The sequence below is a fragment of the Rhamphochromis longiceps genome, linkage group LG22 (assembly GCF_057381845.1).
Source record: "Rhamphochromis longiceps isolate RC_006_pf linkage group LG22, R_longiceps_female_GT1.1, whole genome shotgun sequence".
Taxonomy (NCBI): domain Eukaryota; kingdom Metazoa; phylum Chordata; class Actinopteri; order Cichliformes; family Cichlidae; genus Rhamphochromis; species Rhamphochromis longiceps.
The window spans coordinates 29502991-29525680 of record NC_140577.1 but is presented as its reverse complement, the minus strand read 5'-3'; the positions used below and the strand labels follow the sequence as shown (position 1 = coordinate 29525680).

General features: G+C 42.5%; 1 protein-coding gene across 1 annotated transcript; it reads right to left on the bottom strand.

Annotated features, from left to right (window-relative positions):
• Positions 1-963: 963 nt before the first annotated feature.
• parp10 (poly(ADP-ribose) polymerase family member 10) lies at positions 964-12464 on the bottom strand. The gene is made up of 11 exons (XM_085396251.1): positions 12358-12464; positions 11168-11343; positions 8298-8534; positions 7860-8090; positions 6731-7785; positions 6407-6619; positions 5396-5501; positions 4321-5322; positions 2853-2986; positions 2596-2770; positions 964-2522 (listed from the first exon to the last, which is right to left on the bottom strand). Exons 2-11 carry the CDS (start codon positions 11340-11342, stop codon positions 2224-2226), a joined length of 3627 nt encoding a protein of 1208 aa, XP_085252377.1. The 5' UTR covers position 11343; positions 12358-12464; the 3' UTR covers positions 964-2223.
• Between the last annotated feature and the right edge of the window lie 10226 nt (positions 12465-22690).

The window sequence follows — 22690 nt, the reverse complement described above, 5'->3', positions numbered from 1 at the left end:
ATTTAATTTTCTTATCTTACTGAATGTTGTGTACAGCATTTGTCCACACTTGTCAGTGAAAGACAGCTTCAAAAACATTTCTTACTTATTAAAGCCAAGTTTATCCCAGCAGAGTGCACCAAGCGAGTCATTTTTTAAAATAGGTTTTGTCGATGAGTGTGTAGATCCCACATGTGTTACAGGTACATCACATAATGAGGATTCATTGATATTGTGTGCTGCTCTCACCTTAACAATAAAATGTATAAGGAAACATAAATCAGAATACTTTATTGATCCCTAGGGGAAATTATTTATTATTTATTTAAATAAATGTAAAGAAGTGGTATCCCTTAATCCATAGTTTAATATGATTGGTCTGCTCACAATTTGCAGCTATAAGTACTTCAAGTCTTCTGGGAAGGCTTTTCACGGGGTTTATGAGTTGTTGAGCTTAGGCTGAACTACTGTCGTTCCCAATCGCTTCCACTTTGTTTTAATACCACTAAAAGCTCACCGTGGAATATTTAGTAGTGAGAAAATTTCACGACTGGACTGGTTGCACAGGTGGCATCCTATCACGGTACCATGTTGGTATTCACTGAGCTCCTGAAACGGACCCATTCCTTCACAAATCAAAGCCGTGTGCATGTCTAGGTGCTTGATTTTATACACCTGTGGCCACGGAAGACCTAAATTCAATGATTTGGTAATACTGTAAACAGTAAACAACATTTTTTTTTTTTTTTAAATATCGCCGGGCTCCACACAACTTTCTCCTCAGGTGTGCTGTTACAGCATGAGGTGTGCTACGACAACGATCTCCGAAATACATTTAGCGTCTTTTTCATTCATCATGTGTCATGTAAAGTTATAAGATCAGCACATTCTGGACAACATGTGTGCAGATACTACAGATCTGTTTGTTATAGGTCAACAGTGGTCTAACATCTACAAATAGGGTAAAAAACGACCATCAAACGCTTTCTCATTTAAAGTTTTATTTTTCATATAAATGAAGTGGAGTTCTCTTAAAACTAAATATTCTTCATTAAAAACAACAAACATGATGCTAAAAACAAAAGAGTTTTGTAGTAACTGTAAGTCTAAATTAAACACAGCAAAAACCCAGGGCCAAAACTTTCCAGGATTTAATTAAAATCCAAGACTTGATCAGATAAGGATAAGCAGAAGAGAATGGATGAATGGATGGACTTCTTATGAGAGCACTTGGAAAAATGAAGGCACTGTAATTAAAATCAGGCTGTCTGTGCTCACTTCATTAAACAAGGATCAGCAGTAGAGAGAAGACAATCAAGAACTATCACATATTGTGCAACACACATACTGGAGCTCACAGATCATTTTGGTTCAGAAAAACAACAGCACACAGTCCGTGACGTGTGCAACAGCTGCGATGGATATACGGCTTTAAAGTTTTAAGACAGAACATAGATCACGAGACTCAAAACAAGACAGATTTATCTTTAATTTGACAAAGAATAAATGTTTTCAACCCAAGCCCACCTGTACGTGAAGATCACTGGCGTCCAGCTGTAGAGCAGTGGACGACACACCTCTACTTTTCTTTTTTTTGCTCTTATTTTTACCACACTTAAGTTTTATTCTTGCACAGCCAAAAGAAAGAAAGAAAAACTTTAGGGAGAAACTCAAATAACTTAACCCAAACTTAAAACTAAATAGGAGTCATATTCTTGTACTATCAGATGTGACTCATTCACAATAACCTCATACTGACAGAAGCAGGCAGACAGGGGTGCATGTAGTACTGTCAGCAAAAACTTGTCTTCCACTTATAGGAATACAATGACATTAACAGAGGAAAAGCCAGGCTAATATTAACTGGCGTGTAGGAGTGATGGCAGTGAGAACCAAATCGACTATTACAAGTCAAATGTCACGCAATAAGTGCTGTCTATGTAAAGCCACGGCACAATGAGCTGTAAATGTGCTGAAAGGGCATGTTTAAGGTTACTGAATGAAAACTGGCTTGTTGGGTTCAGTCGCTTGATTCCTTTTAATAACATTACAACATAGTGAGGAAATCAAAGAGGGGAAACGATCAACAGAGAAGCACTTCATGGGTTTGATCACGGCTGATCAAATGATTACACCTTAGCCCTTTATAAACCAAAATTGATTTTTTAAACTGAAGGCAGAAACATTAAAGCATCAGCAGTCTGCTCTCTCTAAATTTCATCGCCGGCGTCTAATCCATTCTCCTCAGCGGTGGATTCTCTGGCATGTGATGAGATATTCTGGAAAAGCTTGTGTGTCGTTGAAAATGACAAACATCGACGGCTTGGTAATGTTATCAGTCACGCTGTCGTATCTGAGGGGGATATCTCCTGTCTCCTTCAGCGGGGCCGTCTTTATCGAATGGCAGCCTTTGGTGTAGTCTCCCGTTAGAACTTTGGACACAAAAATAAACTTGTATCCATCCGCGTTTGGCGGGGAATACTGATCCTGGACAGATAGAGCCGAGTTCACAGCAAAATAGACCCCCTGACCGTAGACGGTGGCTGCGTGGAGAAACCAGAACATCAGAAGATGTGACAAAACCTGATGTAAACAAGACAAAGAAAGCCAGCGTACCATTCTTTCCACAGAAGCTTCTGTTGAAGCCATGGACGCATATCTCCTTGACGCTGCTCTCGCTCGTGCCGTGGTACAGGGTGCGCTCGATCTGCGGGTAGGTGGCGCTCTGCAATACGCTGGCCTTCTTAAGCTTGTACTGATTGTACAACAGCTTGTTCATGAGCTTCTCAACCTGCAAACCAAACAAAAATGATTGTAGTCACCACTGAAGCCACAGTCAGCTGCTGCAAAAGAGACAGAGCTCATCGTTTCACCTGTATGATTCGGATTTTGCTGTGGTATTCCTGAATGGTCTCGTAGAATTGCTTCACCACGTTCTGGAATTCATCAGATTCCTCGTCCACTTTGGTTGCTTCAGGGAAGTTTGATAGCACGGAGTAGTCGTCTTCTGTTAAACAAATGATTTAGTAAGCATTATTTCAGTTTTTTAAATGATTCGTATTATTTAATAAAATAAACAGGGAGCTGCAAAACTGATGCAAGTGGAAAAACTAACTAACATACATCAATGACAAGAAGTGCAAGCCTCCACCAAGGCAGCTCGCTCTCTTTGGCGGTATTTTACTTTGAAGGGATCAGTTTATTTTGTATATATTTATTGTTTTCTTTGTTCTTTTTTAATTATACCACAAACAAAGACAGGACAATTTTAAGCAGAGCTTTAAAGGTAAAGAGATTGTTTTTTGAATGTTTGAGCTTTCATGACTTTGAAGATAAGGTCAGAGGTCCAAAGTAATGTGATATTTAGAATCCCCATATATCATTCCATATGCTGTCAATATAAACAGCAGCAATAAGAACCACAGTTTTAAATAGCTCTATACAGCATTATTATCATTTTGACCTTCGGATTAATCTAGTGACAATGTTGAAAATACACACCACGTTTATAAGAATAATAACTTCTAAGTCTTAAGGCTTTTAGTTTATTTCTGACTAATAAATCATGAAGTTGACCTTGAAGACCTTGGTGGAAATAAGCCTAATTTTAACAGATTGCTAACATGACCCCACTCTACACCCATACAAAGTTTTATCAGAATTCATTCTTAAGTTTTCGAGCTATGCTGTTTACCTTGGTGGACGTAATAAGTAGTTACAATTATATACATTTCCCTAAGTCTCCCCACTCAGCTGTTGATATGAAAATGTCTTTCTTTATTACATACTTTACTTTGTTTTATGTTTTAATAGTTTATTTCAGGCAGGTACACAATGCTAATACTTCTGACTGTGTGCTAATCTGAAAAAACACAGCAGAGCTAACTACAAATACACCTAATATTCCTCACAGACAACTTCAAGGGCTAAATACCGAAGCCAACATTCCTCTAATGGCCAAAAATGAGTCTGGCTGCAAAAGCAGATAAATCTGTAACACTGCTGCGTTAAAAAGTTCTGTCTCTATAGTATCCAAATGGACAGTTTTATAACAACTGTCCATTTGGATACTGTTAAAGCTTCAATTATTGGTGTGTTGGTGTAGCTGTTTGCTGGGCTTAACCTCAGCTAACTGGAGTCACTGAACCAGACCTCACACAATATTTGTGCTACTGCAGCACCTTTAATGAAGTTATATGAAAAATCATGTGGCCTGTTGTGTGATATAGCATAAGATAGCTGATGACATTTTTGACTTGCTAATCATTTTCTGGATTTTGTCTCTTTCACGGCCCCACACGCAGCATCATTCCACAAAAGGCTTAATAAATCCCACTTTACCTGGTACACTGTCACCTAAATCGTCTAATTCGAGCAACTTCCTGGAGATCTGCGCTGATTTCCCCGAAGCGATGTTGTGTTCTTGCATCTTCTCAAAGTTGATTGTGTGCGGCTGATTGTCTAGCAAGATGTCAACCTTCTTCAGCTTCTTTCTAAAGGCATTCTCAATGAACACTGTGGCTTCGGGAGAATAAGGAGCAGTGACGGAGGAGATTGGGTCGTGCCGCAACCACTGCACAGTATTCAGGATTTCCCGTTCTGGTACAGAATTGGAGATTTTCTCCAGAAGCAGCTTAACATCACACACAGCTCCCATCACAAAGTCTTTGAAACCAGATACGGTGATTATGGTCCCTTGAATCTGGATCTCAACTGCATGTTTCCTCTTGATAACGTCCAGACATGTCTTGTAGTACTCTGACATATTCCTCAAGTTCCTGTGCTCTATTTTCTCCTCAACCTGTCTCTGGCTCACCTTCTTACCAAAGGCTATGTCCACCCGAATCAAGTCACAGTTATAGCCTGCAAACACAAATAACTGGATGGTGTTGGCTGCTTCGATTGCATCTTTCAGGGGAATATTGATATTAGCCTTCTTTGGCTGGTGCACCTGGGGTGTCTCATCAGCCCCATTAGAAGAGCTTTCTTTTTGGCTCATATTCCTGGACAACTCCAAGGCTTTCTGCAGCTGCTCCTCTTCGTCCTCCGGGGTCCAGTGGCTCGACTCCATGGAGTACTGGATAGCTAAAGACAGCTGGGCCTCTTCCTCCAGATTGCTAGAATGGCCCAGAGCTCCATTATTGAAGAATAAGCCGCTCGCAGTGTTCTGATCTGAGTCAACAGCTGTCACATCGGAGTCCTGGTCCATCAGGCTGCTTGGGTCATCTGACGCCGTGTACAGGTCTACGTTATCCATGTTTTCCTGCTGGTCTGAAGTGGGCACACTGTGCACCAGTCTCTCATCAATAGCCGAGACGATTTTCTTCGCCTCCTCTAAAAGACCTGCAAAGAGTTAAATGCACAGTTTAAGCTGCGTAGAACTGACAGATACCTGCAAAGAAACCAAAGATGCTACCTCCATCTGAAGCATCAATTTGCATTGAATCTGACTTCAACTCCTGCGCAGACATTTTCGGGAAGTTTTTGTGAAACATCATCTGCCACGCAGCTTCAAAGATGTCCTGGAATAAATAAAACATTTGCATGATTTAGTTCCAACTTAATGTTAAATGACTTACAACTTCAAAAGACATCCTTAGTAAGAAAACGCACTATATGAGTAGTTTTGTATATCTGGACATTTTAGTTAAAAATTCCAGAGCAAGCGTAAACAATCTTAAAATCTTAAATATATCTTCAAATTCTATGGGTTGATCTGTTGTGAAGGGCAGCTTTTACCAGCCAAGAGCTATCATTAAATTTTTTTTATCTCCCAAAGATTTACTGGATTTAAACCTGCTTACATCTATTTATCATTCTCAGCTGGACTATTGTAACTCACAGGATATAGGGCTGCTTATTTTCAGCCTTTTTTAAAAGCTGTAAAGAACGACAACACATCACTTCTGGTCTGGTCTGGTAGAACTGAACAGCCTGCCAGCAAAACACTGAACAGATTTTATTTGTATTGTAAGCCCTCCATGGATCAGCTGCAAAAACAGATTATGCATCCACTGTCAACATTTTCTTACTGCCCTTTTATTAATTAATCATTTCTATTTGCAGACGTCTTATATTTTAAATCTTTTGTTGATTTACTCTTATTCTGTTTCATTATTTTATAGATCTCTGCTCACCTCATATTGGTTACATTTTCTGTCATTTGGATTTCATGTTTCATGGTTGACTTAGTCTTTTACACTACCTATTCAGTGTTGTCCTATTCTGTATATTTTTGCATAACTAGAACATTATTCCAGCAATGTGGGAAACGACGACTACTACTAAAAATAAAGTCAAGCCTTGAGGTATAAAAATCAGAAACAACCACCTACAAATCTGTCAAGATAAGAGGAAGCAGTTTACTTTAAAAGCACAGAAAAACACATAAGATTACAGAAACAAGCTTAATTTCTTCCATCATTACCTGGTGAGGCAGGGGCTTCCAGGGCACATATTTGGGGCTGATGTAGACACAAAACTTTGCCTCCATCTCATTCAGAATGCTCTGACACTCCTTTTCACCTAAAAACCGGGCCACTCCTGGAGTGTTTACTGTGATGGTTCTAGTGCAGATTGAAGAAACTACACCTTGCAGCACCTCCTCTGCCATTTGGCAAGCAACAACGTGGCCGTGGATCTGTCAGGTACACCCACACACACGTAAAAATATAATTTATAAACACTCTGACTTTAATGACGTTTACACCACTACAGTCATGAAGCCTTTACATGCGATTCTGATACACACCTTTAAGCCACAATTATCCTCAGCCTCTAGTGGAAAAATAGACACTTGGTCCATGTCAACCAAGAGCTGATGACAGTGGATCTGAATGTACTTCAGCATGCCCGGCTCCATAGGGATGACCGTCTCCCTTTCAATGGGTGTAGTCAGAAACTGCATGATGGCAGCCTGCTTCTCATTCTCCATCCCCGTCAGAGTCCAAACATCAATATTCCCTCCTCGTTCTGACACCTTTACAGAGCAGAAACTCAGAGTCTGCAGGAACTCTGACCACTCTCTGCAATTCAGCATGCACTCATTTTCCTGGTCCATCGGCATGCTGAAGTAACACACTTGGGATTTTAAAAAGCTGCATGCCTTTTTAGCCGAGTCTTGGGTTAGAGACGTTACGGTAATATTAGAGTCTGATACGGTGTACAGAGTAGAGGAGCCACTTTGTGTCGTGGCTTGTAGAAGCCGTTCCTTTACATCTTTTCTGGCAAGAAATTGAGCCTTTTCCAGCTCAAGGGTGAAATGAGCCTCTGCTATGTTACAGAGAAAGTCCATGATGGTTTGTTTAACCTGCTCTGCCTGTGCTCTATCAGGTCCTTCAATGTAAACACCATCGTCTTTAGTTTGGATAATAACATTCGGGTTCGTGTTCTTGATGTCCCTTTGAATGGTACTATGCTGAAACAAAGCATGTTTCCCTGGGTCTGTGAGAGCAATATGACATGTTATTGTATCTGAATCATCGCTTTGTTCCTCCATTACTTCCTCTGCCTCCCCTTCTTTCACCTCCTCTACCTCCACCTCCTCTACCTTTGTTGGTAGAGGAGGTGGAGCAGCAACGGACTCCAAAGCCATTTCACTTGGAGGATTGCTGGAACTGGCTGCCGTGGGAGGACTCGTCTGCATCTCAATATCATTCACCTCCTCAGAGTTCTCAGTTGTGTCTTGGCTTGTCTCCACCTCTTGCGATGTTTTACTTTCTACAGGTACAAGAAAATCGAAGTAGGGCTTCACTGAGAGCGCAGCACCCTCAAGTTTGTGTGAGAGAGCCAGGACAGCATCCACAGCTGTTCAAGGAAAAACAAACATTTTCAGAAAACAAAGCAGACAAGTTTTAAAGGTTACAGTGTGTAAAACTTACATTCATAGTTACAGAAGGACACCTTTGCTGTATTCTCTGACAGCACGATGACCTCCTTTACGTCCTGGTTCCCGCCGCGACTGCTCTCAAAGTACAAAGTGACGTGGTCCGGAGTGGTTCCAGGGTGCAGATTCTCCACTAAGATTGAGTCGGGTTGTTCAACCTGTTCCACGGTTACTTGAGCCCCATCAAGTGTCCTCTTAGAGATTTGTGTGCTAAGTGTTTGGAAATCTGTAATATGAACAACATATTTCAGTCAGGACCACTACACTGCACCAATTCATCATGTAGAATTTGAATTATTTCACAAGCGGCCTGCTACTACAAAACCCGAAGAATCCATGGACCAAAGTCATTAAGATTTACTATCTGGAGACCACAAAGGTCTAAATCAACTCTTTGTTTTTAAGAAAAATTAAAGATATGCATTCAGTCGACCTGTTGCGAGCGGTTCCTGGAATTGAATGACGATCAGATCTCTCCCCGGTGAGGGATACAGGTTGTAGTCTTCCAGTCCCATTGTGTTCTCCACGTAGAGCTCTATCATCTCTGTGTTGGTGTTGGGGTTGATCCCCCGCAGCAGGAGTTTGCGCGGGTCCTTTGAGGCAGGCTTTCTCACACTCAGCTCAGCATTATGCAGAACGTGGTGCCCTTTAGACAGCACTCGGGCTGCGACTAAAAATGAGTGGAGCGGAAAGAAAAGAATTAGTATACAGTAAATATTCGGCACCGTCTATATCTGTTGTCTAAAATTAAAATGTTCTTTTGAACACAACAAGGTTTTGGTTCTACTCAAGTGCTTCTTACTATAAAAAGAAATGTTTACAAGTTTTTAAACAGTCAGGTTATCACAGGTCATTATACAGGCCAGCGTTTTTTAACCGAGTCTTCAACAAATTTGCAGGATGACATTTTGTCTTACACAGCATCAAGATGATTCTCTCCATCCTAACTCTGGGAGACTATTTAAGTGTTGACAGTGGTGCTGCACTGCATGCATAAGTTGTTTCTACACAGATATATTATCTAAGTTTATTGGTACTTACAGAAATTAGACTACAAATAGGGCAGAGAAATATAGCACCTAATGATACTGAGTTAATGAAACGGGGATAATATTTGTGGTCAAACTGATTAGAGATTTACTCACATTTCTACCCAAGCGATCATCACAGTACTCGGACATTTAGCAAAGGGAAAAAGACCGTAGTGCAGCAGTGCTGAGACAGGTCTGTACCAATTTTTTATAAGGAAGAGTGACCACACAATCTAAATCACTTCTACGCTTGCACTCCATGATAGAATATTTCTAAGGCAGCAGTTCAAGTCTGTGAATACATGCTCTGGACAATATGCTGTGTCCTGTGCCAACCTAAAAATGGCACTGCAGAGGAAAGCCATCGGCCAGCACAGTGATACGTGGACAGCTCGAGCCTGTTTGGGGTCCAAGGTGAAGTTTTGAATTGAGTGAAAAGAAATATCTATCGTTAATTAATACAAATAATCAGCTCAGCTCTGTGTTGTTCACACACAGAAAATGTACAATTTAAAGAAAAATATCGCCCGATTTTGAATTTGATGTCAGCAACATGCCTCAGCAGTTGGACTTTGGGGAGAGGATTGTTCTCTGATATAGGATTTTAGCAGCTAACAGCTATGTCACAGTTGTTTTGTTTCATGATGCTCCAAATGCTTTAAGAAGGTGAAAGGTCAGGACAGCAGGCAGGCCAGTTCAGCACAAAGCCATGCTGCTGTTATCTTAGTGAAATTATAAAGGCCTCCCCTGAAAAAGACGTCTAAATGAAATAATAGATGTGAAATCTCTACATAACTTTCAGCTGCAAACCCATGGGTATGATGCATCCCTACACCATCAGAGACGCAGCCTTTTAACGGGGCACAGATAAAGATTCTGATGGTCTCTCTCTGGAGGAAGCATCTGTGTTTTCTAAAACGTGATTCATCTGACCACAGGACAGTTTTCTCTCAGTCGATTTTATATGACCTTTGGCCACGAGAAGATGGTGACTTCTGGAATCCCTGAAAGAGACCATGGGGGGATTCCCATGACAGAGACCATGGGGGGATTCCCATGACAGACTCATGCCTGTTTTTAATGCAGTGCTGAATGAGGGCCTGAAGATCACAGACATCCAAGATTGATTTTTCTGAAATATGTGAGAAAATCAATCTTGGATGGCCTTCTTTTAATGATATTATGTGAATAAGGTGATTAGATATTGCAATTTTACAAACTGTGGATTACAATTAAACCACAATTTGTAGAAGCAGTTTTTTGCAGACTGGTGAACCTCTGCATATCGTTGCTTCTGAGAAACTGCCTCTCTTTTGAAATACAATCATGTCACTGCAAATAAACCTAATTAAGTCCAAAATGTTCTTGCAGCCTTTGTTTTTAACTTCGTTAAAAGAAGAGGAAATCCTACACTGTAACATGTCCGGGCTTTTTTGAGATGTGTTGCTGTGGTCCCTTTTTTTCCAGAACTCCCTTGATTCGCCTATAATTTTCTTTAAAAAAAAGTACATTTTCTCAGTTCAAACATTTGATATGTTTTCTGTGTTCTTCTGTGAACAGATTTGCAGATCACAGCATTCATTCACCCCCACTGTTTTGGAATCGGGATTGTATTACTACTAACATAGTTGTAGTAGCAGGATTTTGCTGTTGATATGGAGCTTATTATGAACTGTTTTGTATCCAACTGGTACTAATGATTACAAAGCAGAACTGTATTAAGTCATTATGTTCAGTATAGCTTAATCTACTAGTTATTTCCTCTGCTGCCTAAGTAGCTCTGAGTATACAGTGGTTTGAAAATGTGTTTGCCCCCTTTCCTCATTTCCTAGTGTTTTGTCACACTTTTATGATTCAGATGATTGAACACATTTTAATATTAGATAAAGATAAACTGAGTAAGTACAAAACACAGTTTTTAAATGATGATTTCATTGATTAATTCAGAAAAGTTATCTAAACCTACCTGATCCTTTGTCAAAAAGTAATTGCCCGTTTTTTAAAATTATGAATTAGCTGTGATTAACCACAGCTAATTAATCTAAAGCTTTAATCTAATCTATAATCCGAAGCAGTAAAAGTCTGAAAGCTCAGAAATAAAACTCTTGTTTTCAAATCACTCAAAAATATGAAGGGAAAGTCCCTTTTCTCTTAGCCCACTTTGGACTAAGTTTGGTCCTTTTTAAGGGGACTATAGGTGAAAAAATCCTTTATGTAAGAAATTTGGAAAAAAAGACAAGAAACAAATGACTGTCTGTTCACAGTGACTTGCCTGCTGCATCTTCAAACACGACTATGGCGCGGTCGCCATCCTTCACCACAGATACAAGTGGACCTCCACCAGAGCGCCGCTTGTTCTCAAAATATAAAGACAGAAGCTCCTCATCCACTCCTACAGGCACCTTCGACACCTCCAACGTCCTCTCCTCCACTCTTTCACCAGGCATCCTAAACAAAAATAGAGAATCGTGTTTTATTTGTCTGTCAAAACAATGCCAAAGCTTTGCTTGTTCCAGCTTTTCAACTGTGAGGACTTCATATTTCATATCGACTTTGTCTTCAGAAATGCTCCAAAATGATTGAATTGTGTTATGGTACTGCTTTATGACATTAACACAAATCAAACAATAATGGAAGAATCAAATATCAAGGACAACTACACAATATTATATATGGCAACAATATTAATAACAAAGTACAGCTGTGACAGTTACTGCAGTAGTACAGCTGCACACATGCAGGTAAACAAGTACAGTACTGGGATGTACACAAAAGAGCATAAAGTTTCACGTCTGTCTATTACAAGTGGCATATGAAGCAGCTATTATCGACACATGTCACGGTTTCTGTTTTGCAATAACGTGTTAATAAAGTTTTAAACTGTCACTTTTAAACCTGTAAACATGGAAGAAAAAGCAAAACGAGGAAATCAGGAGGAGGCAAGCCTGCAGGTATAAAGGAATCTGTACTCGCTACTTTTTCTTTAAATTATAATTATATAGCTTAGTTTGACAGATAGTTAGAGATTAGTCATAGTTTAGCAGTTATGAGCAGAGACAGCTTTAAAGTGGTGACTTTGTGTTTAAAATGCGATAGCTGCTATCGAGTATGAGCCTGTCGTGTCAGTGATTATGGCCTACATAGCACTGCTCGTAGCTACCTTACAGGAAGCCCGGCCTTTACATAATTTTAAGGACCAAAATGTCGTGCTGCTGTTTTTAAATTAGCCACACAGAACATATTCCTTAGTCTGACAATAAGCGTCACAGCAGCTCACTTTTTTTTACTGCGTAGTTAACCTAAAGTTCATGTACAGCACGCTGTCACTTTGCTAACTGGAAAGTGAAACTAGCGGCTACAGCTGCCATGTTCAGTCACTGAAGCTATTGTTAGTCGCAAAGCTATTTATGCCGGCGACAGAATAAACTGTTATGTTTTCACACAGCTTTTAGCTCTGCTTACCTGTTCTACGACAACATTTGCTGTCAAAGCTAGAAGAGTTGAACTGTGGACTCTGAAGACTTCCTTGTTGTGCTGCTTGTTGAACGTCGGGTGGCGTCATCAGCTCAACGTGTTAAAGGGCCAACGCAACTTTGTGAGAGTTGACAGCTTACAGCAGTATTTAGTTTTAAGGGAATAGTATGGAGTTTGGTATACATTCGTTTGGTTTTCTTTGTTCTTTTTAAGAAGATTTGTAGTGCAGCAAAAATCAGATAAGGGCATCATTGCAAATGTTAACTTTGATTACTCAAACATCATGTAGGAGTATGTCATGGATAATATGTACTAATTTGTAAATAAAGGGACATCATTAACTATTAATAAAGACAAATATTAGTGCAGTACTGCAGTATATTTATAACTAACTGTGCAGCTCATTCTTTTTCTCTTGACAATACTCTTTAAATACTCTTTAAATATGAAACACATTTTGGGGCCAACTTAAAAGAAAGGCAGATGTGAAATGTAAAAGTGAGGTCAGAGGTCAAATGTGACATTATATTTGGATGCAAGCTATAATGTGATATTTAGAATCCCCATATACCAATCATTGCCTAAATGTTGCCAATACAAACAGTCTATAGACAGATAAGTTACTGCTTTTTAATCCATATGTATCCTTCTGTATACAACTTAATTGATGGACCTCTATAGTTTCTATAGTTCATTTCTGTGCATGTGTGGATTGATGGGTTGTTATGTCTGTGAAGGTTCTCAGTCATCCAGGTCATGGTAATCCAAGGAGCTTGGAAAGAAAAGTGACTGGACTTCTTTGAGTTTCTTGAAGACATTTCACTTCTCATTCAAGAAGCTTCTTGAGTTCTAAGACCAATTGGTGGAGTCTCATGTAAATCTCATTTGATTATGCAGATGATCAACAGTGGGTCAACAACCCTTATAAGAGACAACTCCCAATAGGGTGAAACATCTTCAAGAAACTCAAAGTTAATGGGTTGTTACCGACATCTGGTGAGAATTTCACGTCGATAGCATTTTAAAAAAGAATTTTACTTAGAAAATTGTGATCAACAGTTATTTTACCCGCTGTAAATGTAACACTTTACTTTTGTGACCACTGAAGTATATTTTATTGAGAACAATTGCCAGTACATAAAATTATGAATACAGGTCTGGAAGGGAGTATATTAATATTGTGGGGTGACTGAACATTGCTGGAATGTGCATAAGCACGTTTGAAGCACTCGTGATTAACAGACTTGTGAAACGACTGTTAAGTAATGGTTGGACAGAATTAGACTTTTTAGCACTTACGTGCATTTTATGGCTCATATAAAAGCCCTCATTTGATTAGGGCTACACCCTGAACAGTATAAACTGGATCCTGCTCAGTCACAATGGTTTACAGTGTGAGTGCTCAGGTAGCAGCTGGGTCTTAGATTTCTGCTCCTTTCAGTTTAATTACATACATTTGCCAAAGCAATAAGATAAAGGGTGTAACATATAACATTTATTGAGGGCTGTTTTGTGGCTTAACACTTATTAAGTGCTAACTTAATACATAAAATGCTAGCTTCTTCATTCTTCTGGGAGTTTCAAGTATATCCGCTATTGCTAGGACTGCAATCTTCTGGACAGAGACTTCTGATGTTGCCAGAATCTGCTGGAGCTGCGCTTCCAGTTCCAGGTGTTACAGCTGCTAATGCAGTAAATACAAATGTGTCTTTTTTGGCCCCGACCAGTTGTTCCTTTAAGCCCTGTTTCAGCTGAGCTTTACTGTCACACGGTCTTTCTTACAGATGTTTCAGCTTAGACTCCCACACCCGTCACAACACTCTTCCACTCCTCACCAACTACCACTGTGTCTGACCAGTTGGTTGACAACTGATTGCCTGCCTCGAACTTAGCCCTGTTGTTCTCAACCACATTTAGTGGACTTCTAATTCATATACAGCACTGTCACTAGGTTGACCTTGGGTATACTGTCTCAGCTTGGGACTCACATCCTGCTGCTATGGACTTCTTAATCTCTTGGGCAACTTGTGCAATATGCAGCTTGGATCCTGTCAGCTGTGACTGACTCCTTCCTCTACAGATCTTGTGCTCAGGGCCTGTTGTTGTGATCAGAGGCTGGTTGGTATTTCTCTATGGAGGGGCTTGATCTCTTACCATATTTCCTGCTTCTGTTCCATCTGTATGGTGGTTGTGGTTTTGATGGTTATGTAAAGGTTGGGACCACCAGATTCAAGAGCATGCTAACAAGGTAATATTGTGTTTAATTGCAAATATAACAAAAACTCATGTGATGACTACTTTCTAAATGAAAACTATAGCTTTATGTTGCAAAGAGAGAAGCAGGTCAAACTGAGAAACTTCAATGTGGCCTGTAGTGCATTACAGTTTTTCTCCATTGGTTTGGCTCATTTCTTGAAACAGAAATTACATTCTCAAAACTCTAAGATCATTTAGCACAACACTATAGCTCACCTGCAAAAGCTCATCTCTTCCAAAACTGTCCACTCAAGCTTCAGTCTAAATCCCTTTCTCATTTAAACAGTCAGTGTCTCCAAAATGGCAAAGATCCTTCTCAATAGCTTTGGCTCATTTCTCGACACAGATCGGACATTCTCATCATTCTTCGTGCTTTTGTCAAAATAAACCTGGATGGTTGATCACAACAACATGGTCCACCTGCAAAAGTGTCACAGTCTGGCAAGAGCAGACTGTATGTATTGTGAAGAGTGGACCCAAAATGCAGACACCAAGGAACTTGGATCAAAACTTGAGTAACAAAAGGCGAGCCGTTTAATGAGGCTGGCAGAAAAGGTACAAATAACGGGCAAGGCAAACAGAAATAAAACTAACATTAACCTAAACTGGGAGAACTAAACAAACAACATGGAAAAACCTGGACATGAAACATGGCATGGAGAACATGGCGTGAACAACAGACGACCTGACAATCACACACTGAAAACAGAGGACTTAAATACACAGGAGGTGATTAGGGGAAGTGGAGACACATGAGGAAACAGCTGGCACACATGAACATAATGACGTCACAGTGGGAGAGTAAAACTGAACATGATGAACACAGAACACCAGACCTCTTCACAATAAAACAGGAAACATAATGAGACATAGACATGACAACCCGAACTTGACAACGTAAGACACAGACATGAAACGCATGAAGAGCAGGGGAGATTTAACATGGTTGGAAACACGAGGGGAAAGTAATAACTAGAAACACTTAGACATAATAATACAAACTTGATAACAAATGACACGCAGCATGAAACACGAAGGTTGAGGGGAAACTTAAATACAGGGGAAGAAAACACAAGGAGTCTAATAACCAAATGAACTTAGATAACCTAATGAACAAAATGAACTCAAACTTAAAACGCTGGGTCAAAAGACCCAGGATCATGACAGAGCCCCCCCTTCAAGGGCGGATTCCAGACGCCCAAAACCACGAACAAAGAAAAGAAGCAGCAAGAAAACAAACATGAAACAAAATCAACACAACCCACCCAGGGCGGGCGGTGGGGGTCCAGGACGGAGGGCCAGAAACAAAACAAAGAAACCGAAGCACTCAGTCCAAACACAAGGGCTAAAGAGTCCGAGACCCGGTTTCAGGAGGGCGACCATGATCTTGGCAGAAAAGGAGTTCATGGCACAGTAGTTCAGGTGGCCGACCTGGAGGCCGATGGCACAGTAGGCCATAGTTCAAGGGTTCAGGGGGCCGGCCATGTGGAAGGTGGCAGTGGCGAAGCAAGCATGGCTGGCCACACTCGGGTGGCTTGGCCCGTGGCCGGCGGCGACGTGGACAAGACCCGTCGGGTGGCTTGGCTGGCGGCCGGCGGTAGTGTGGACGTGGACGTGACCCCTCGGGTGGCTTGGCTGGCGGGACGAGCAGAGGCGTGGCGTCGACCACTGGCTGGGTCGCGGCAGGCGAGACGAGCACAGGCGTGGCTGAACCTCCAGCTGGCGCAACAGGACCAGGCGTAGCAGAGGCACAGGCAGAGGCCGGACCAGGCGTAGCAGAGGCACAGGCAGAGGCCGGGCCAGACGAGGCCGAAGACTCTGACGAGGCCGAAGACTCTGACGAGGCCGAAGACTCTGACGAGGCCGAAGACTCTGACGAGGCCGAAGACTCTGACGAGGCCGGGCCAGGCGAGGCCGGGCCAGGCGAGGCCGAAGACTCGGAGGCCGGGCCAGGCGAGGCCGGGCCAGGCGAGGCCGAAGACTCGGAGGCCGGGCCAGGCGAGGCCGAAGACTCGGAGGCCGGGCCAGGCGAGGATGATGATGGAGCTGCGGCAGGCGAGGATGATGATGGAGCTGCGGCAGGCGAGGATGATGATGGAGCTGCGGCAGGCGGCTGAACGGGCCCCTCGGACCCTCCAGCGGAGACGGGAGGCTGAACGGGCCCCTCGGACCCTCCAGCTGACGAGGCATGAGGCTGGTGTGGTTCTCCGGAACCACCAGCCGACGAGGAAGGCTGCTGGACGGGCCCCTCGGGCCCTCCAGCTGACGTGGCATGAGGCTGTGTAGGTTGCCGCAACACACAGTCTATATTGGGTGAAATGAGTTTATATGTGTTCTCAGACTGAGGTGTGGCAGAACCAGGCGAGGCGTCGTCCTCAGGCTGAGGCGTAGAAGCAGCAAGCAGTTGTGCAGCAGGTGGTGGTCCTGCAGGTGGCGGCACGGGAGCCGCAGGGGGTGGCGCTGCAGCCACAGGTGGTGAAGCAGAAGGTGGCTGAACGGGCTCCTCAGGCCCTCCAGCTGACGAAGCATGAGGCTGGACGGGCTCCTCGGGCCCGCCAGCTGACGTGGCGTGGTGCTGGACGGGCTCCTCGGGCCCGCCAGCTGACGTGGCGTGGTGCTGGACGGGCTCCTCGGGCCCGCCAGCTGACGTGGCGTGGTGCTGGACGGGCTCCTCGGGCCCGCCAGCTGACGTGGCGTGGTGCTGGACGGGCTCCTCGGGCCCGCCAGCTGACGAGGCGTGGTGCTGGACGGGCTCCTCGGGCCCGCCAGCCGACGTGGCTTGAGGCTGGACGGGCTCCTCGGGCCCCCCAGCCGACGTGGCTTGAGGCTGGACGGGCTCCTCGGGCCCCCCAGCCGACGTGGCTTGAGGCTGGACGGGCTCCTCGGGCCCTCCAGCTGACGCTGAAATAGGCTGCACAAACTCCAACTCAGCCCCTGGCTCCAACCTGGCCTGGATCTCGGTCCCACAGTGGCTTAGCTGAGCCTCATGGCTAGCACTTCCAGTGCAAAATGTCTTATAATTTGGCTTCTTGGAAGCAAAGTTCATAGCATGATCAATACACTGGGATGCTAGGTAGTTGTGCAGAGGGATAAGATATTCCGTGGAAGACTTGGCTGGTGATTTTTCAGTCTTAGTCATTTCATAAACATGCCCATGAACCTTTAAGGCAGTGTTTGTTCCAATATTGTCCTTAGAAAAAACGCGTGGATTCAGGATACAATCACCCACCTCATGTTGCTGTGAGCCGTGGTGACGACCTGGACGCCGCCTCCTCCTGGAAGCGGTGGTTGTGGAGGCCGGCGCCGCTACAGCTGAGGTGAATGTAGCACTGGAAGCAGCCACCGGTTGAGGTGAGGGAAACGCAGCACTTCTCTGCTGCAGTGGCGACATGGACATGGAGACCGGTGAGAGACTGAATAAGCCGACTCTTACTCCTGTAGCCGGTGAAGGAAGAGCTGCATCACCGCAGGGCTGGTGTGATTCAGCCTGCACACTGGGCACCTGCTCAGACGATGATGGTGAGGCAGAGGAGATCGTGGCTGTAGCAAACTTCTTTAAATCTGCAGGCAGGCAGTCCATAAAACCTGGGTTAGCCGTGGCTATCCGGGTCAACTGAGCCCGAATAGCCTCCTTCTCCTCCCCCTGCTTCCCTGCACAGGAGATAATCCAAAGTCCACGAAGCTGTGTAACACGAATCTTGAATTCAAAAAAGTCACTGAAATAAATGTCCGCTGGGTCCAGCATGGTCAGGTCGTTCTGTCACAGTCTGGCAAGAGCAGACTGTATGTATTGTGAAGAGTGGACCCAAAATGCAGACACCAAGGAACTTGGATCAAAACTTGAGTAACAAAAGGCGAGCCGTTTAATGAGGCTGGCAGAAAAGGTACAAATAACGGGCAAGGCAAACAGAAATAAAACTAACATTAACCTAAACTGGGAGAACTAAACAAACAACATGGAAAAACCTGGACATGAAACATGGCATGGAGAACATGGCGTGAACAACAGACGACCTGACAATCACACACTGAAAACAGAGGACTTAAATACACAGGAGGTGATTAGGGGAAGTGGAGACACATGAGGAAACAGCTGGCACACATGAACATAATGACGTCACAGTGGGAGAGTAAAACTGAACATGATGAACACAGAACACCAGACCTCTTCACAATAAAACAGGAAACATAATGAGACATAGACATGACAACCCGAACTTGACAACGTAAGACACAGACATGAAACGCATGAAGAGCAGGGGAGATTTAACATGGTTGGAAACACGAGGGGAAAGTAATAACTAGAAACACTTAGACATAATAATACAAACTTGATAACAAATGACACGCAGCATGAAACACGAAGGTTGAGGGGAAACTTAAATACAGGGGAAGAAAACACAAGGAGTCTAATAACCAAATGAACTTAGATAACCTAATGAACAAAATGAACTCAAACTTAAAACGCTGGGTCAAAAGACCCAGGATCATGACAAAAAGCTCATATCTCTCCAAAAACAGTTCACTCATGTGTCAAAACTACATTTCTTTCTAATCTGAATAGTCAGTGCCCCCAAAATGCATCGTCCCTTTGGCATTGTGTGAGTACTGCCATACAAAATGTTTAGATGTTTTGTCACTATGGGAGAGGACCAACAATATACAACAGAAAAGAGTAGCCTCCAAGGTTTGACATCACAGATTGCACTCACACTACCAAGGAAATTATAACCATTTTTTATTCACACGCAAAGAAAGTTTCATACATATGTAAAAAGAAAATGTACATTACAGTAGTAAATTGTATGAACACAAAATCAAAAAACAAGGACTTATTCAGTGGTCGCTGTACTCATTCTCCTGCTCTTGTCCACTGTCTTCACCCTCCTGATTATTTACACGCTGTTGTCCGTCTGGCCACAGATTCTCGTCCACATCACAGCGGATACTTTCTCTTGCGATGCAACGAGGGAAGAAACGGCGTGCATGCCGCAACCATCCCCTGCATTGATCTCCTGTAATGTCGTCACACGCTGCGTCCATAGCATGGAGCAGGGACGGCTGATCCTGAGCATGATTCTCATACACTATCCACCTCCAAGCAGAGAAAAACTCCTCTATCGGATTGAGGAAAGGAGTGTAAGGTGGTAGGAACCCCATGACCATCCTTGGATGCGTTGCAAACCAGCCCCTAATGAGTGGGCTATGGTGGAAATTGACATTGTCCCACACAATTAGATAAATGGGTAGGTGAGGCCCTATGAGACCTCTCTCATTTTCAGGGATAAAATCGGTATAAAGGCGATCCAAGAAGATGAGCTTGTGTGTGTTGTATGGGCCAAGACTGGGGGTGTGAGTGGCCACACCATTCTCAGAAATGGCAGCACACATAGTTATATTGCCCCCTCGCTGACCTGGGACATCCACTGTGGCCCGGTGGCCAATAATATTATGGCCACGTCTTCGGCCCTTGGCCAGGTTGAAGGCTTCATCCACGAACACCAGGATGTGAGGGGTCTCATGTCCTTCCAATGCCATCATTCTCTAAAATAGAGTAAAGAGCATAAAATCAGTCATACAGTACAGAAGAGCCATATACTACAGTTAGACAATTACATGTTCTCCCCCACAGGTTCAATATACTACAGGCCACTACTCCAGTGGTTCTAAACTAGTGATAGGCCTATGAGGAAGTACTGCAGGGGTATTTGATAGAAAGGGGAGTGGGAAATACTGATGACTTACTGAGATGTTACAGTAAAACCTACAGTAGTAGATAGATTTGATTGGGAGACAACAAAATAAGGATTATAATGAGAATTGTATCATACAGTAAACTGCAGTTTTCTGTTGAAATTGTTGAAGTCAGATGAAGCAAATACTGATTCTGAAATCAGGTAAAGGAGGTATTGAAACCAAATAAGTGAACAACTGCTTACTGTGATTACAGGTAAGGTTATAATGAGAGACAACCAGTAACTGACTTACATTTACATACTGGTAGCGCAGCTCCTTCACTCTGTCAGAGTTCCTCTCAAATGGTACCCTGGAGATTTGTTTCATTGTCATCTGATGCTTCTTCAAAACCCGGTCTATTGTGGAGATGCTTATTGTGTTTATATTCTGGAATATATGATTGTCCTGAAGGATGGCATCACGGATCTGTCTCAATGTGATGGCCAGTGTGTGGATGTGTGCGTGAATGGGTGGATGACTGGATATGTAAAGCGCTTTGGGGTCCTTAGGGACTAGAAAAGCGCTATATAAATACAGGCCATTTACCATTTATTTGTGGCCTCTTCCCATTATTATTATTATTATTATTATTATTCCTCTTCTTCCTCTTCTTCCTCCTCTTCCTTGAGGAAGAACTTCCCCTTGTCCGTTTGCTTGGCCTTGTCTATCCATGTTCAGAGATCGGACTGGCTCTGGTCAAGCTCTATATATCTGTGTTTGGCAGCACACAATCATGGAACACACCTGTGTGTGACACTCCCCCTTCGTTAGTCTAGTTTCACCTGACTGTCAATGACTGTCATCAATTTATCAAATATTCAAAGAAATTCATATATGGTATTCATGGTATTATGTTCTTGACCAATTTTGACAATTGAGCAGACAGTTGTGCATGCGAGTACTTATACAATGAAATCATGCTGACATGTTTTGGAGGGAATGATCATTAGACTGAGAATCAATTAATCAGTTTAGATCTACGAGATCTATTCATTTGGAAATTGTGCTAAATGTGGGCTAACTGTATAACTGTAGGCTACCTGTACTTAATCATTTGCAAAGATGCACTGAGACAATTGAGACATGTACTAAGGCATTTGCCATTTGATAAAATGAATGAGAAATGCCATTCTGTTGTGAACATTTGCCAAGAGGTTTGGAGGTTTGTCTGTGTTATTTTGAGAATGTAATTTCTGTTTCAAGAAATGAGCCAAACCAATGGAGAAAAACTGTAAGACAACTATAAATAGAATGGACATTAATAGCACTCCATAGCCTTTAATACATTCTACAATCAGCTATCTCAGATTACTTTTTATAAATTATTATTTTTTGAAGGTGGTTTGTACAGCTTACTTAAGATACAAAAACTATGAGTGTAATCGGCATTACAAAACACAAAACAGCTAATAAGCACTGAAGCCAGAAAGCAACTGTACTGTGACTCCATGGCATGAAATTACTGAGCGGTAAGAGAGGAAAGAACCTACCGGTTTCACAGCACTGAAGGCATAACACCTCATTTAGACTCAATTTAATTAAAGCACATAATAAAGAAGGCATACGTCATGTGTTTATGTAATTCACACTGAATATTTCATCAAAGCACAGATGTAAAAGCAGAAAATCTAAATTTTTTCTGTGTACTGTGGAGCAGGGAAATTATTTTACTGCTATTGTTAAATAATTGTCATCATTACCATTGCATTAATAATATAATCTGGAGTTTATATTGCGTTTAGAGGTTTAAACAGTGTGTCTTTCAGAAAGGCTAAAAGTAACAGGACAGGAAACAGGCTTGGAGAGTTTTGCAGAAGTGAAAGTTATTTTGAGCAGCAGGCTAAGACGAGGCTTTAACAATGTAACAGATAGCTTTAAGAAGGCCTTAAGATGTTATGCATACAGTTATTATGTTGACCTTGTATTTCAGGTGCAGTTATGACTATTTTATACACAATGCATATCTGTGCTTATTAAAGAGTTGGAGCTCGGTCAATTAATTGGGGGTTGGAAGCTTTGTTCGGCGCGATGTCCGGACAATCTATTGTGCAAGTGACTTGGAGCCATAGAAGGAACTGCATACATGCTTACAAAACACTTATATCAGGTCATTTTATATTAAGGTTTTAAGTAGAGGTTCTTGGTTAAAACATTTATTTAGTAGAAGACATACATATAGTCTCAGTGAGCCTCTGGTCTGGTGAAAGGTCAGAAGTGCAACAGGTGAATTGAGAAAGAGCATTTGAGGACGAGACACAGACAGTTAGTAGGTGAAGAGGTGACACAAAGAGCATGTGAGGTCAACATACACACACACATGAGTTAGATT

Bases quoted from the DNA above. Each gene is read 5' to 3' on its own strand.
- parp10 (XM_085396251.1), bottom strand. From the start codon at position 11,342: ATGCCTGGTGAAAGAGTGGAGGAGAGGACGTTGGAGGTGTCGAAGGTG. The intron at 5,502-6,406 runs GTAATGATGGAA...TATTTATTCCAG, and splicing joins GGAAGCCCCTGCCTCACCAG to GACATCTTTGAAGCTGCGTG. The intron at 2,771-2,852 runs GTGAAACGATGA...TTTGGTTTGCAG, and splicing joins GCAAAATCCGAATCATACAG to GTTGAGAAGCTCATGAACAA.